Below are 16193 nucleotides of genomic sequence, written 5' to 3'. Positions count from 1 at the left end.
TGGGACTCATGCAGTCTAGCAGAAAGTGTAGGAAGTCATAAAGACTGTTTTCAAAGGTACTATCATCTGTATCAGAGTTGGGCAACATGCATATAACAGATCAGTCCCCTACTCTCTCCCTCATAATCACTTTTTTTCCTTTGCCACAGATCGGCAAAGGCTAGCCGGTGTGAGGTTTTGGCAAAGCTGAAGTTGGCAATGCTTTTCCCTAGCTTTTTTAGAAGGGTTCTCATGAAAACAATCTCCTATTTCTCGGTACATTTGGTCAGCGACCCATTTCTAGAACAACAAACTGAAAAGAACCGAGTCTGATGAACCTTCCTTTTTCTGACCTCATTTTCCTTTCTTGTTCAGGGACAGCCCTGTTTTCTTGGCATCTGTGACTTGCAGGAGACTCTGTGCCCAGTTTTCAAAGGATAGGTATGGGCAGTTGGACAGCCTGGTCTGTAGGTGTCATCAATTGAGCCAGGCCTCTAAAGGCAAAAAATAGCTTAAAAAGCTCTTCTAGCGGGAAGATGTGTGATCCATTTCCCCTCAACCAGACCGAGTATATAATCCCACTCTTTTGTATGGAGTTCCAAAAGTACTTTGGGCTAAACGCCCAAAAAGCGGGATATATCATAGTGTTAAAAACAGAACATCAGATGTAGAGGGTTCTTCCCTGACTCCAGGCTCCCTCATCTCCCTGGGTCCAGGGAAACTCTACTTAAATCATCCCTGAGAGCTGGGGGCAGAATTAGCCTGAAGGAGTCTCCTTGCTTGTCATGCCACTTGGGGAAATTCATTAAAGCAATCAACCACCCACGATCCCAAAGTTTCAGGTGCTAGATGGATTGCTCCGTGGTTCCTGCCATGGCTTACAACCGAGCCTGCTAAATGCAGAGGGGTTCTAAAGAGAAGCTGCTGCTGCTGCTAAGTCGCTTCAGTCGTGTCCGACTCTGTGCGACCCCAGAGATGGCAGCCCGCCAAGCTCCCCCGTCCCTGGGATTCTCCAGGCAAGAACACTGGAGTGGGTTGCCATTTCCTTCTCCAATGCATGAAAGCGAAAAGTGAAAGTGAAGTCGCTCAGTCCTGTCCGACTAGAGTGTTCTAATTAAGGAACCACCTATCTTATATGATTAAGACCCATTTCTGCATGGAGGCAGGAGGTTGGACTAGATGACATTTCTCAGTTTCCTTCAACTTAAAGAGGTCAAGACTTCCTTGTGGATATTTCCCAGAAGGATGCTTTGTTCTTAACCCGTAATTCTAACTCAAATAGATAGCAGTGGATACTTTCAACTTCACTTTTCTTTTAGAAAAATCCATCATCTGGATGGGTTAGGGAAGTAGCCAATAATGAAACATAATCTGGTCATTCCCATTAACAGGCAACCTTGCAAAGATGGGGTCAGACACCAGCAACCTTCAGAAAGTGGGGTGCGAGGTGCTGAAATCCAGACTGGTCCTCTCCTGTGTGTGTGAGAGAGAAAGAAAGAGAGGGAGGGAGGAAGGCAGAGAGAGAAGGAAGAAGGAAGGAAGGAAGGGAAGAGGGAAGATGTAGAGAGAGAGAGAGTTGGAGCAGAGACTGAGATAGGCAACAAGTTGTGCCGCCTCCTCAACAGCATGGGACAGAGAGCAGAAGAGGAAAGGAAGAAGTGAAAATAGGAAAGAAAATAGAAAGGAATAGGGAAGAGGGATGGGCTCATGGGAATTGGGTGGAAGGCAGGAAGAACAAGGAGCCTCAGACTTGGGTCAGAAGTTAATGGCCAACTTTGGCTCCTTAGAGGAAATGAAGGAAATAAAGTCAGCAGGATCCCCTCCCACCTCCTGCTGTCTTTACTTTTAAGTGGTATAATGATTACTTCGGGCTTCCCTGATAGCTCACTCTAGTATTCTCGGGCTTCCCTTGTGGCTCAGCTAGTAAAGAATCCACCTGCAATGCGGGAGACCTGGGTTCGATCCCTGGGTTGGGAAGATCCCCTGGAGAAGGGAAAGGCTACCCACTCCAGTATTCTGGCCTGGAGAATTCCATAGACTATATAGTCCATGGGGTCACAAAGAGTCGGATACGACTGAGCGGTGACTTTCACTTTCACTTCACTTCACTTCCAATGATTACTTCTGCTTTTTTGGGGACAACGGGCCTTTTTACTTAGGTGAGTTTATCACCCCGGTAGGGCCACGTTTACAGTTTAAGAAGGCTCATGTGATGTGGCAGGATGTGGGTTGGTTTTAAGAGACAGAGTGCCAAGGCCTTGGCTGGTTTGGGCATGTGAGCACTCCTGCTGCCCCAGCTGTCCTCACACAGAACCTCAGAAATCGCTGGTGGGCAGAGGGGGAATTCGAGGAGAGGACAGAGTGGAACTGAAGAGGGTAAGCAGCTGCACTGGATCAGACTGTGGAGCAGATCCATGACTCAGATTTTTGCCTTCAGATGTGCCAAGTCCTGAGTCCCAGTCGACACCAACTGGATTCCCTGGATCTTCTCTATCCAGCACTATTTCCATGGGAGAGAGGTGGGAGGGGACAGGGTCCTCTAATGAGGTCGTACTTTCCAAGGTACATAGTGAGCGGGAGCGCAGGAGTGAACAGAGAAAGGAGTGGCTGGCCTGGGGTCAACACGCCTAACTCACCCATGGATTTGGACCCAAATCAGAGGCCCAGTCTCCTTCACACTGGTCCTCCTACTTCTTGTTTCCAAGAAACATTTTCCAGCTGGAAAACCTTAGACTCTCGAAAAATAAGTATCCCAAGGGGAAGAGTATGAGGTGTTCTTAACTAAAGAAGCATAAAATAAAATAAAACATAAATGAAAGTGACAAATGGAGGAGGGAAGCCTGGAGGATTTACAGTTGGATTCTGTTTCTGCAACAGATTCCATGTTAACAACTAAAATAACATCAATTGGTTTGAAACCAAGGTGTTTCAGGGAGAAGCTCATCTTCTAAAACTGACATTAAGCAGATGTCTTGCTGAGCCCTCTTCTTTACCTCCTCCCCAAATGACTCAATTTGTGCCACCTTTTACTTTATCATCCCTTTCCTTTTGCAGTTCAAAGAAGCCTCTTGCATGAAATCTTAGGGGAAAAGCTCAGCCCAGCACATATCCTGGAATCTTTTGTCCATTTGTCCCTAACTCCTGAAGGGTCCACAGAGTGGGTCCAGCTCTGCTGTGGTTCAGTCGCTCAGTCGTGTCCAATGCTTTGCAGCCCCATGAACTGCAGCATGCCAGGTTTCCGGGTCCTGCACCATCACTCAGAGATTGCTCAAACTCGCATCCATTGAGTCAGTGATGCCATCTAAACACCTCATCCTCTGTTGTCCCCTTCTCCTCTTGCCTTCAATCTTTCCCTGCATCAGGGTCTTTCCTAATGAGTCCAGCTTTAGAAATTGTATATTGAAATGGGATTCCTACTAATCAGTCTTGGGGTCCCAAAAGTCTTTCAGATGCCTGCAGAACCAGAAAGCCTTCCGAGGCCCATTCTGGGTACTAAATATTGTCAGCTTTCTCTCTGCCTTGTAACTGTCACCATAAAATTCTTTATGGAAAGATGCTGGACTTTGATATATCTGCTTAGTGGGTGAAATCTCTCAAACACACCAGGCCTGTGCCAACAATGTCAAGTTGTTCAGACAATTATATACCCTGCTTAATGGTTGATAATTACACCGTTACTGGGATTGCCAAGAGAAAACAATGATTAAGACTATTTACAGCCTGCACACACAAATTCTTCCTTTCCCTTCCCACTAGGCCTTGCCTTGGCCTGCATGGTGTCCATGGTAACCAAACAGGAAGCCCTACCTTTTGGTAAAGGCACTTGCAATAATAATCAGGAGAGGTACAAAGTGTTGGGAGACTGGGGGATGGGAGGAAGGGATTCTCAGCCATGTGAAACCCTGGAAAGAAGTGACTCAGCTAGAAAAGTCCCATTTGTAAGAAAAAAAAAAAAAAATGCCACCAGGGTTCCTCACTGTGCCTGACCCCAGAGGGAGGCAGCTGATTTTAATTTGGGTAAAAACACAAGTGGAGGGAAGCTCCCTGTCCCTGTGTATAGATAGGTATCTATGTAGCAGGGCTGATGCAGAAAGAGAAGATGAAAGGCAAGTCCTGTATTTTTAATACAGGGGGTGGGTATCAGTTCCTCCTCTTTTTTTATTCTCTCCACTTTGATCACATCTTTCTGCTCAAGGAACAAACACTTTCTTCCAAGCAGCTGCTGAAGCCCCTGGAGCAAAAGCAGGTGTGAAGACCACACCCCAGGAGAAGGCAGGGAGGGGCCAGGGTCTGGCTGGCCCACCGCCCAGCTCTGCCAGAGCAGAAGCCCAGAGATGCGGGAGTGAGGAAACCAGGGAAATGATGGCTCCCAGGCTCTGGCTTCTTGGCCGGGGCATAGCGCCATGCTGAGAGGGAGAATGGCTAGTATTTAAAAATAACGGAGGCTCCCAGCAGGGCCGTTCACCTATCAGCAGCTGGGCTCCGTGCAGGCCAGACTGAGAGCTGGTTCTGAGGCACATAGCTGGCGCCCCAGGAGCATCTCTGAGACAGGAAAGCTTTGGTCTTCGGGCGGCATTTCATTCTTTTCTGGAAGGAAGACTCATTCCCTGGTTTCCTGGTGACAGCTGGAGCTGTGCCAGGCAGACTCCTACCAACCAACGGGAGGTATTTGTTCTGAGCCCTTACACTTACCCATGGTTTATCCCAAGCCCGGTGCTAAGCCGTCTGTCATTAACTCCTGCCCAGGACCCACTAATAAGTGCCTGCCCTGGGTTTCAGTCAAAAAGGGAGAGGACGGTGTCCAGTCATGACACGGCAGCGCCAGAGCCCTCCTGCCCCACAGCCCAGGCCTCTGACCCCACGGCCTCCGCTGCTCTGAGCAACTGGCTGCTGTCAGTCCCAGGAGGCCTCCATGCTAGTGAGGAGCTAAACCCCTGCCCACTGCGGGATGGAGTCATTTCCCTTCCAGAAGGAGGGTCTTTTGTTTCCTCCTGGAGAAATGGGGATGATGGCTGAGATCTGAGGGAGCCCTGGAAGGCTTTTGATGACAGGGGTGCAGAGAGGGCTCCTCGGGGTGGGCTGCCGTGACCCACCAATGAGATGTAGGAATAAGCTTCGGGCCTCCTGTACCCCTCCATCTCCACCCACACCTCCCCACCCCGCTCCAACACACAGCCTTAGATTCCTGCGTCTTCTCTGACCCTCAGTTTCCTCTTTTGAAAAGAGGACCCTGCGTGTTTACTCTGCTCTGGGAAGGAGGTCAAAGAGGTCAAAGGGCCCGGTTGTCTGTCCTGGTCAGAAAGCAAGGAGAGGGGCAAGAAGCCCTCATCCCGACCGACCGGTGAAGGAGCAGTGGGGGTAGGGACGCTGAGGACTTGCCAGCCCTGAAGGCGGGTGCAGCTCCCTGTTGCTGACAGAGCGCGTTAACATAAGCACTGCAGTCTACCCTCATCAGCAGCCAGGGAGGAGGGCGGAGCAGCCTCCCGTCTGCACTTCGTACTGGAGAATGCTGAGGTCCAGCAGGCTAAGTGCCCTGCCTGGGTCCACACTGAGGTCCAGCTATGGGCATTCAGACTCTGGTCTGAAACTCCCTACCCACTGCCCTCCCATACTCCATACTGTGCGGCCATGTGATGGGCACGAGTGTGTGTCAGGCTGGGGATGGCAGGGTGATGGGGCAGGAAAAGTACACCTTGGAAGGAGGCAGCACAGCTGCTGGGCATCTGGGGAGGGATGGGGACGCTGTCACAGACTAGCCGGCTGCCAGCACGGGGAGGGAACTGGCACTCGGAGCTCAGCACCCCAACATTTGGATGCAGGAGCCAAGAGCTGGCCAAGGGCCAGCTCATCAAACCGGGACCAAACCCGTGGCCAACCCAGGCTAGGACCTAGGTCTCTCATGGTCGGCTCAGAGCACTGGCCCCTGTGAGTTCTAGCTACACTTTGAGATGTGGCGCCAAGGTCTGTGGGGCCCAGGGCACAGGAAAGAGGACAATTAACTGCAGGCCCTGATGGGAGTGGAGGGTAAGACCCATGGCCAGCTTCGATCAGCCCATTCCTAGGGGTCTGTGAGGAGACCGTGAACTGTTCGGGAACCAGGACCTCTTCCTATCTCAGACAAGGAAATGAAAAAGCGAGAAGCTGTACAGACGTCACATCTGTCTTTTTACGTACACAGACACACACGCTGGCCCGTTAACTAGCAGCTGGCCCCGCGCCCAGACAAGGAAGGCCCCCCCAAACCTGCCGTAAAGGGATCGCTCCTAGCGGCATCCTACGGGTGGGGAAGGGTAATGGGTGGCAGCAGATACTCACCATGATGCCCGTGAGAAGACAGACACCTTTCCCACAGTACGTGTGGGGCACCATGTCCCCATAACCAATGGAAAGGAATGTGATAGAGATGAGCCACATGGCACCCAGAAAGTTACTAGTTACGTCCTGCTGGTCATGGTACCTGCCGGGGGTGGGGGGGGAAGACAGGAGTTAGTCAGTGCAGCTGCCATTCCCGGTTCTGGGCATACCTGGACAAAGAAGGACAATTTGCTGAGGCAGAGAGAGCAGCGATAGCGGCACACAGAGCTCTCCAGGAGACGGAAGCTGTTGAGGCTCTGCCCACCCAGGTCCTGCCTGCAGCTCTCTGTCCATCACCCCCCAAGCCCCCCCCCCCGCCTCCCCACGAGCTTGGTCCCGGCGGTAAAATGTTTTGTCATGATTTGCACCATATTGCCATATTGCAGACGTCCTTTTTGGTAAAATGGCTTTGGATGAAATCATGCAGTAATAAAATTTAGATTTTTCCCTTCCAAGCTGACAGTCTAAATGTATGTGGATGTGATTAATCTGAAATCACAAGCTCCTGAACAGGGAAAATGTCAAAAAAAATCACCAAACACATTTAGCAATTTCCCGTAAGAAGGTTGATGGAGCCCAAAGACTGGCACCTCCCTGGTGTCTGGAGGGAGGCTGCGGCAGCTGGGGTTCTTTTGAACCTGTTTCCAGGGAAGTTTCCAGAGTCTTCGTGGGGGCATGGCCTCCTCTTCTGAGCTGGACGGAGGCTCGTGGCTGTCCTGCCCTGGGAGAAACTAGCTGGAAACATATCCCCACCATTCCCTCTGCCCGATACTCATTCTACCCCATCCCTCACGTCCCTCCCTTCATCCCCAAACACCAAGGCTCGCTGTGTGCCAGGCTCTGTGTCAAATACTGAAGTAGAAGGATGAACAGGATACCAGCTCTGCCCTTAGGCTTCTCAGCCCAGGGGAAGGGCCAATTTTAAGCATTTAGACATTTGAGGAAGAGTAAGGACAAGGCACCTGGAGGGCAGGAGGGAAAAGACAATGATCTTGACCCCAACGTAGGAGGGTTGGTCAGAGGCTGGAGTTTTCCAGGCGGACCAGGGGAAGGGTGTTCTGGGCAGAGGAAATAGCTTTGTGAAAAGCTAGGGCCCAGCGTGAGTACAGCAGGTGGGCCTGGCGGCACCTGGGGTGGCAGGGCAGATGAATGAAGGTGGGTGTTTTTCTCAAAATGTTCTCTCACAGGATAAGCCTGAACAACACGGACATCACTCCTGGATAAACTCTTACCATCAGCCTCTTGGAGGCCACTGGATGGGAAAGATGAGATACGGCCAGGGGGACCAAACCACCCTGGCTGGATAGAGCAGAAAGTCATTTAGGAGCCTTAATCCATAGAACTGAGTTACCAACAAGGCTTACATGCATGCTTGGGACAGGGCTGAGTACAGGACACCCTCAGAAAGTATTCGCTGCTACTGTCAGCGCTCTCCACGTCCCCCACACGGCCTGGCGCCCCGTGGGCAACTGGCCAATGTTGTTCTTCTTTCCCTTACCCCCACCCCAAGTCAGGTGTGCTGGAAAGGCTGCAGATACAGATGCATCTGGAGAGGAGCCTAAAAGCCGGGAGAAGCCTGACGGTGAGAAAGGAGGTTGAGGGCAAGTGAGTGGTGAAAGCCAAGGGCACAGTAATATGGATTTCATTTATTAACTCATGGGGCTTCCCAGGTGGTGCTAGTGGTAAAGAACCCGCCTCCCAATGCAGAAGAAGCAGGAGATGCACATTCAGTCCCAGGGTCGGGAAGATCCTCTGGAGGAAGGCATGGCAACCCATTTCAGTAACCTTGCCTAGAAAATTCTGTGGACAGAGGGACCTGGCAGGCTACAGGCCATGAGGTTGCAAAGACTTGGTTGAAGCTGCTTAGTATATTTATTGACTCGCACTATATTAGTTGGAGCCACACAGTACAACCTACCCTGTGGCTAGTACTTTGTATACAAACACTTTAATTCTCACAACATCTTGTAATGTATTTTTACAGGTAAGCAACTGGAAGCACAGAGACATTGAGCGACTTGCCCCAAAACACACAGGATGTAACCAAAGTAAAGCCCATGCTCTTTTCACTCTTCCCTCAGCACCAGAGAGGTGGAGACGACTGCTGTGTGCATGGGGGAATGGTAAGGAAGATTTAGCAACATGAGGACACCTGGGCTCCAGGAGCAGGTGATGAGGGAGCCGTGGAGACAAAGGGTCTGATTTGGGAAGGCCTTGAATTCCAGGGTAAGAGGCTTGGATTTGGTCTTAGAGGCCTTGGAAATGATTCCAGGTCCTTGAGCAGCCAAATGACAAGATGACATGGCCCACTGGGATGAGTGGTCTGTTGGGTGGTGAACGGGAGGTTTAAAAAATGCAGCCCTGGGGTGGGGTAGCCAGGTGGGGAGCAAATGGCAAAGCCAGGATGGAGGTGCAAGAGGCAGCCTTCACCACACATCTGAGCCTGGCCTGAGCAGACCCCGGTAAGCACATCATTAGGGGGCTATTCAGCTGCAACTTGAGGCTCCGCCAGCAGTCAGAGGAGGGTGATTTTAGCCTTTCATAGCTGTGCACATGGGAGCATGCCCGGAACTCCAGGGGGCGCCTGAAGAGCAGACATCCCCTCCCAAAGCTCAGCTGAGAAGATGCTTTCCCTCCCCTCCCCTACCTGCTCTGCTGGCTCCCCAGTGACACTCTGTTGCTACCCTAAGGGCACCCTGGCTGCCTACTCTGCCCAGTTGCCCTCATCTCCCCAGGGCTGGGCCTGTGTCTGCTCACCTGGCTATCCTGGAGTAGCATAGGCTGATGATGTCCAAATCTGATCCCCAAGATGGAGTGTGGCCTGCCCTGGTGCTCCAGCCCCATCCCAGGTCTGACGTGGCCTTGGATGGGCAGCCACTCTTCCCTTCCCATTCCCCAGAGCCCTGGGGCTCTGCCAGGCCCTCGGGCTGATGTAGTCCCCTCCACTCACAGCCTGCTGCTCTTTGGCTGGGAAGAACGGTGGGGACCCTGTTAGGGGAAGCACACTGATTGAAACCGCCCACCCTGGCCAGGCACCATAGTAACCATTTGCGTGAGTTGTTTTATGACAGGAGATCCTGATAAGGAATATGGAACCAATAAGCCACCACCAACCGGAAGAGTTCGAGAAAGGTCTAAAGGAAACATCGCGTGTCCGTCCACTTCCCAGAATCCCTCTCCCTAGCATCCATCTTGGCTGAGCGATGCGTGCGCCACCAGGAAAGACTCTGAATTAGAATGATTGGCCAAAGACCACCTGGAAACTAATCCCATCACCATAAAACCCGAGACTGCGAGCCACGCGGCAGAGCAGTTCTCCTGGGTTCCCTTACCCTACTGCTCTCCACCCGGGTGCCCTTTCCCAATAAAATCTCTTGCTTTGTCAGCACATGTGTCTCGGATAATTCATTTCCGAGTGTTAGACAAGAGCCCAGTTTCAGGCCCTGGAAGGGGTCTGCCTTCCTGCAACAACCCTGCCTCTCAGGGCCTGTGCTGAGGTGTTGGTGGGGACTCCTTCCATCCAGGGATGCACTTCGGAGACTGAAGTGGCAAGACTCAGTGACAGACTGAATGTAGGGGCACAGAAGGGTGAAGACTTAAAGATGGCTCCATGCCACAAGCCAGCAACGCGTAAACACATGTTGCAAAGTCAGGGTCTTCAGTTCATCAGACGTTTCCTGGAAGGGGTCAGATCTGAGGACGGTGACTTCAAGGCAGTGCCTAGACAGGAGGTGAACCTGTGATCTTGAGCTTAGCTCGCCTGGCTTCAAGCCCCAGCTCTACCTTAAGTAGCTCAATGGCTGTGGGCAAATGACTTAACCTCTCTGTGACCTAGTTTCTTTATCTGCTGATAGGAGGATTAAGGAAAATAATCCACCAGCAATATTAGCACAGTGCCCAGCCCAGAGTAAGTGCACACTAAATGTCAGCAATTACTGTTATTGCTGAGAGTGGTAAGTGTTACCAGTCTGAGGAAAAAATGTACAGAAAAATAGGTGGCAGAAATTTACAAGTGCAGTGGGTGGAGGGTCCCAGTAAGGGAGAGAAGTAGATGAAGGAAAGGACAAAGATGAAGGGAAGGACGAAGATGAAGGGAAGGATGAAGATGAAGGGAAGGATGAAGATGTCTTGGTATTTGGGCTGGAGAACTATCTGATGCAGGGATGAGAGAAATCTGTCATTTCCAGGACAAAGAAGGGATATGGGACACTTTGTATCTGAGAATGATTCTAGCAGCTACATGCAAGGCTGATTAAAGAAGGCAGGCCCCAGACAGGGAGTTTGCAGGTGTCCAGGGAGAGGCAATGGAGAAACCTGAATGCCAAACCATGGGATTTGGACTTAATTTGCAGCCTGTCCTTTGTGGATTTAATTGGCTGATTGACTTATTGGCTGTGCATGTAGGTTTCCAAAGTCCTTCTTTCCTTGCTTAAACTTGTGTTCCCAAACTGCTCGGCTGCCCTCAGGACCTTGGCCCATCCTACTCATATGTGGGTGGACTCCGAGGTAAAGAGATTAGACCTCAGAGTGGATTAAATAACAGCAACCAGTCATCTGTCTGTCTTCTTAAAGTTGAGGTGTGATTTCCTGCTTTATTTTTCTCTAAATTCTCCTTATGATCTTGTGGGTTTCTTTTTCATTCACCATTTAAAATCCTCTGGTGTTAATTATGCGTGCTGAGAAGAGGAAAAGGGGATCTTGAGGATGTTATTCATTCATTGTTTGTCCAACTTTGAAGATCTCCCTCCTGACAGGGGCTATAGAAGATACGGGATGAACCGGACATGCACCCTACTTTCCCGTGGCTTGGAGCATTGTCATGGAGATAAAACACACAGGCAACTCACCAAGCAGGAAGTGATGAGTGAGAGAGCCGGGTGGCTGATTCAGGACTGTGGGAGTGGAGAGGAGGGAGAAATTGTTTCCAAATCTACTCACAATTTTAGAGTGGTTTACACTTGCCACAAATTCACGTACTAATCTCATATTTTTTGCGATACAGAATTTTTTTGAGAAAAGAAATCCCAAGTTTTTCCTTAAGAGCTAAAGAGGAAAAGCTGTGGGCATGTTTTTAGGGTTAGTATAGTTATTAATTTATCATTAGAGTGTGGACTATGGTTTTTTTTGCTTTTAATATTTTTGAAATAAATGATAGATATGGAAGATTGTATGACTGGGTAAAAATGGTAGATGCTATTTTTGCTTCCTCCTCATATCCGTCTGGGCTTCCCTCAGCTGGTGAAGAACCCACCTGCAATGCAGAAGACCTCAGTTCGATTCCTGGGTTGGGAAGGTCCCCTGGAGGAGGGATAGGCTATCCACTCCAGTATTCTTGGGCTTCCCCAGTGGCTCAGATGGTAAAGAATCTGCCTGCAATGTGGGAGATCTGGTTTTGATCCCTGGGTTGGGAAGAGCCCCTGGAGAAGGGCATGGGAACCCACTCTAGTATTCTTGCCTGGAGAATCCCATGGACAGAGGAGCCTGGTGGGCTATGGTCCATGGGGTTGCAAAGAGTCAGACATGACTGAGTGTCTAAGCACAGCACAGCTTATCCCTCTACAACTCTCAGTTTTAGTTTCCTGCTTTTAAAAATAAGTGGACAACCAGGAATCCCCAGACATCTGAGGAAAGTCTCAAATATTAAACACACAGACCAAATCAGTCAATTAAACAAACAAAGAAAAAGGACTCTGGATCACAGACAATTAACAGAGAAGAACTCTTGACACAAATCCTGTAATTAATATCTTAAGAGAGATAAATGAGATATTGAACCATGAGACAAGGATGGCATATACCAAGAAAGTCCTCCCACAGGGCTGGAAGATAAATAGAGGGAGTCTCCCAAAAGGCAGAAAAAGAGAAAGAGAGGAAAATAGGAGAAAATTAGTGAATTAGTCTACCAATTCAAACACTGTTTCAGAAACAGAGAACTGGCAAAAAAAAAAAAAAGGAGGAGGTGAAAGAAGGAAAAGAGGGCAAGAAGTAATCATTGAAGATATCATTAAAAGATTTCCCAGCGCTGAAGGACACACGTTTCTAGATCAAGGGCCCACTGTTCCCAGCATAGTGGATGGAAATAGACTCACAGAAAGACACATTATGTGAAATTTCAGAACACCAGTGGGAAGAGGAAAGATGCTATGGTGCTTCCAGAGAAGGAGAGGTCAAACAAAGAATCAGATGTCAGAGTGACTTTGGACTTTTTCACAGAAACACTGGAAGCCAGAAGGCCATGGAATAAAGGTTTCAAAATTCTGAAGGAAAATGATCTCCAAACCAGCCAAGGCTTTCAAAGACGTGCGTCCTCAGCCCCCTTTCTTCTGAAGCTACAGGAGGGTAAGCATCACCCAAACAAAGGAGTAAACCCAGGAGAAAGCCCTGAGGTGGAGAAAAGTGGGGATCCGCAGAGGAGACAGGCCCAGGGCGACGGTACCTGGAGACCCTGCGTGACGGTCACGCAGGCATGGAGAACAACCTGTCCAGACAGGAGCAGCTCAGATGACTCTGGGAGGTATTTCTCCAAGAAGACGTAATTAATAGAAAACCTGCAGGGCCCGAACACACTGAGAAGAAATGTAAACAACCACCAGAGTCTCAAGTAAAATTTGTGATAAATACACAGCAAACTAAGCAAATGAGCAAACATGATAATTAACCAGGAAAAACAAAAAAGTTCTGCAGGAAAGGAAAAGTTGTCCTTTACTACAAGGCTTAGCTCTGAATAGAGTCAAATTAGCGTTGGCTGAGTAATGTAAACACTGATTACTGATCTAACCAACATAGTGATATAATGATGAAAGGGGAATGGGGGTGGGATACAGGAAGAGTTGCTGCTGCTGCTGCTGCTAAGATGCTTCAGTCATGTCCGACTCCGTGCGACCCCATAGACGGCAGCCCACCAGGCTCCCCCATCCCTGGGATTCTCCAGGCAAGAACACTGGAGTGGGTTGCCATTTACTTCTCCAATGCATGAAAGTGAAAAGTGAAAGTGAAGTCACTTAGTCGTGTCTGACTCTTTGCGACCCCATGGACTGCAGCCTACCCGGCTCCTCCGTCCATGGGATTTTCCAGGCAAGAGTACTGGAGTGACAGGAAGAGTTGGAGGGAAGGAAAGGGAGCTAAATCCTTATCTTAGGATAAGATAAGGAAGGGGACAGATGATGCTGAAACTGCAGCACCGAAAAACAGCAATATGAGCATGTCATGAAGAAACGTGGAGGTAAATTTTACAATTAGTTAGCAAAAGGAGGTAAATGTAGCTACTCCTGGAGAAGCATAAATGGGAAAAACGGGTGGTGGATAGCAAATACCACAGAACAACTGAGTCTAAGTGTATGCAGCTGTAACTTCCATAATATCAAAATGAAACTAAACCTAAGGAAAAAAAAACATAAATATACATAACATAAAATTGTTATGAAGCCTGAAAATAAAATAAGCACCCTGGAACTCACTGTCCTATTGCCCCTGCTTGTGCGTTCTGACCACCTTCAGCCTCCCAAATCTCCCCAGAGATCACCGACATCCTGAATTTCACGTTTATCATGTTCTTGCTTTTCTTTACAGTGGTTTTCCTTTAAATTTTTTTAATTTAATTGAAGTATAGATTTACAATGTTGTGTTCATTTCAGGTGTACAGCAAAGTGATTCAGTCATACACATATATATTCATATTATGTATGTTCTTTTTCAGTTACTTTTCCCTTATAGGTTATTATAAAATATTTAGTATAGTTCCCTGTGCTATACAGTAGATCCTTGCTTGTTATCTATTTTATATATAGAAGTGTGTATATGTTAATCCCAAACTCCTCACTGCTTTTACTTAGGTATGTATACCTACCTAAACAATATATAATTTAGTTTCGCTTATCTCTGAATTTCATAAAATGAAATCATACTGTAAGAGTGGGATAGGCAACCTCTAAAATGACCCCCAGTAACTCCAGTGTTCTTGCCTGGAGAATCCCAGGGACAGAGGAGCCTAAAGGGCTGTCGTCTATGGGGTCTCACAGAGTCGGACACGACTGAAACGACTTAGCAGCAGTAGCTGCAGCAGCATTCCTTCTCCTGGGGTATTCACACACGTTTGTAATCCCCTCCTTTTAAGTGTGGGCTGGACCTAGCAACTTGTTTCTAAGGAATAGAACATGGCAGAATACGGCTGTCATGTCTAAGGTTTGCTTATGAGAAGACTGTGGCTTCTGTCTCAGAGATCTCTACTTTGATCTCTTTTGAATACTCTCCCCTGGGAGAAGCCACACATGTGGTGGGGGACCTCAGCCTGCCCACAACCACATGAGTGAGCTTGGAAACAGAAACCCCTTAAGTCAAGCCTTGAGGTGAGACGACAGGCTACCATAATCTCATGAGAGACCTTGAGCCGGAGGTACCCATTTAAGACGTCCCTGAATTCCTGACACGGAGCGACTATGAGGGTGAAAATGTTTGCTGTGTTAAGCTGGTAAGTTACAGGGCAACTTGTTACACAGCGGTAGATAACAAATGGGGCTTCCAGGTGGCACTAATGATAAAGAACACACCTGCCCATGCAGGAGACATAAGAAATGCAGGTTCAATCCCGGGGTCGGGAAAATCCCCTGGAGGAGGGCATGGCAACCCACTCCAGTATTCTTGCCTAGAGAATCCCACAGACAGAGGAGCCTGGCAGGCAACCATTCACAGAGTCGCAAAGAGTCAGACATGACTGAAGCAATTTCATGCATGCAGATAACTAATACAATGAACTTTTCTCTGAATTGCCTTTTGCCACTCAACATATATGTTGATATTTGTGACTATAATGTATTCTCCTTACTGTACTGCGTTCCATCATATTACTACACCATCCCTTTTCCATTCACCTATCGATGGCCACGTGGGTGGTTTCCAGGGTTTGCCTCTAATGGGCAATACCGCTACAAACATTCTTAATCACAGCTCCTGGTTGTTTAAGAGTTTCTCTGGGACACTTACTTAAGAGTGGATTTACTGGTTTGTACATATTTAATGTCATTTGAAAATGTCATGTTCTTTTCCAAAACACAGTAAAAATTAGGTTTCTACCAGTAATGGACACATGTTCCTGTAACTCCATGTCTTTACCAACACACTGTCATCTGACTTTAATTTTTGCCAAACTAATGGGCAAATTGGTATTGCATCATGCTTTTACTTTACATTTTCTTGATGAAATCTGAGTGTCAATTTATATGTTTATTGGTCATTCATATTTCCTCTTCTGTAAAGTACTAGTCATGACTTTTTTTCATTTTTCTATTGGTTTATTTTTGTCTTTTTTTCTAATTCATTATAAGAGTTCTTTATATATTTTAGATAAAAACTTTGTCAGTTTATATGTTGTAAATATGTTCTCCCAGTTTATGCCAGGTCTTTTTACTTTCTTTATAGTATTATTTTTCTTTATAGTATTTTTGATGAACAGACGTTTTAAATTTTACTGTAGCTGAATTTATCATTTTAATTTATAATTGGTAAAAAAAAACAAAAACAAAACAAAACAAAATTTATAATTGGTGACTTGTATAATTTGTTAAAGAAATCCTTTCCTATCTGCAGTTTTAAGACTTTCTTTTAAATATTTCTAAATGTTGCTTTTCATATTTGTCTTCAGTTCAGCTAGAATTGATTTTATGTATGGTGTGAGATAGGGATACAACTTCATTTTTTTATATGCTGCTGCTGCTGCTGCTAAGTTGCTTCAGTCATGTCCGACTATCCCAAATCCACTTAATGAGCAGTTCATCCTTTCTCCACTGAGAATGCTACCTCTGTCATATAGATTATATGTGAAAGTGAAGCTATTTCTGGGTTCTCTACTCTGTTCCATTGGCCTT

General features: G+C 47.7%; 1 protein-coding gene across 5 annotated transcripts in view; it reads right to left on the bottom strand.

Moving 5' to 3' along the window:
• The window catches only part of KCNN3 (potassium calcium-activated channel subfamily N member 3), a 187652-nt gene that overhangs the window by 28762 nt on the left and 142697 nt on the right, over positions 1 to 16193 (bottom strand). For all 5 annotated transcript variants that reach the window (XM_061404641.1, XM_061404630.1, XM_061404621.1 and 2 more), the window contains one exon: positions 6295 to 6436. In XM_061404641.1, the coding sequence (XP_061260625.1) occupies positions 6295 to 6436 (142 nt within the window). The remainder of the gene's footprint in view (positions 1 to 6294; positions 6437 to 16193) is intronic.

This window comes from Bos javanicus, chromosome 3 (assembly GCF_032452875.1).
Source record: "Bos javanicus breed banteng chromosome 3, ARS-OSU_banteng_1.0, whole genome shotgun sequence".
Lineage (NCBI taxonomy): Eukaryota > Metazoa > Chordata > Mammalia > Artiodactyla > Bovidae > Bos > Bos javanicus.
Note: the sequence above shows the minus strand (reverse complement) of the source record. Positions and strands in the feature narration are given on the sequence as shown.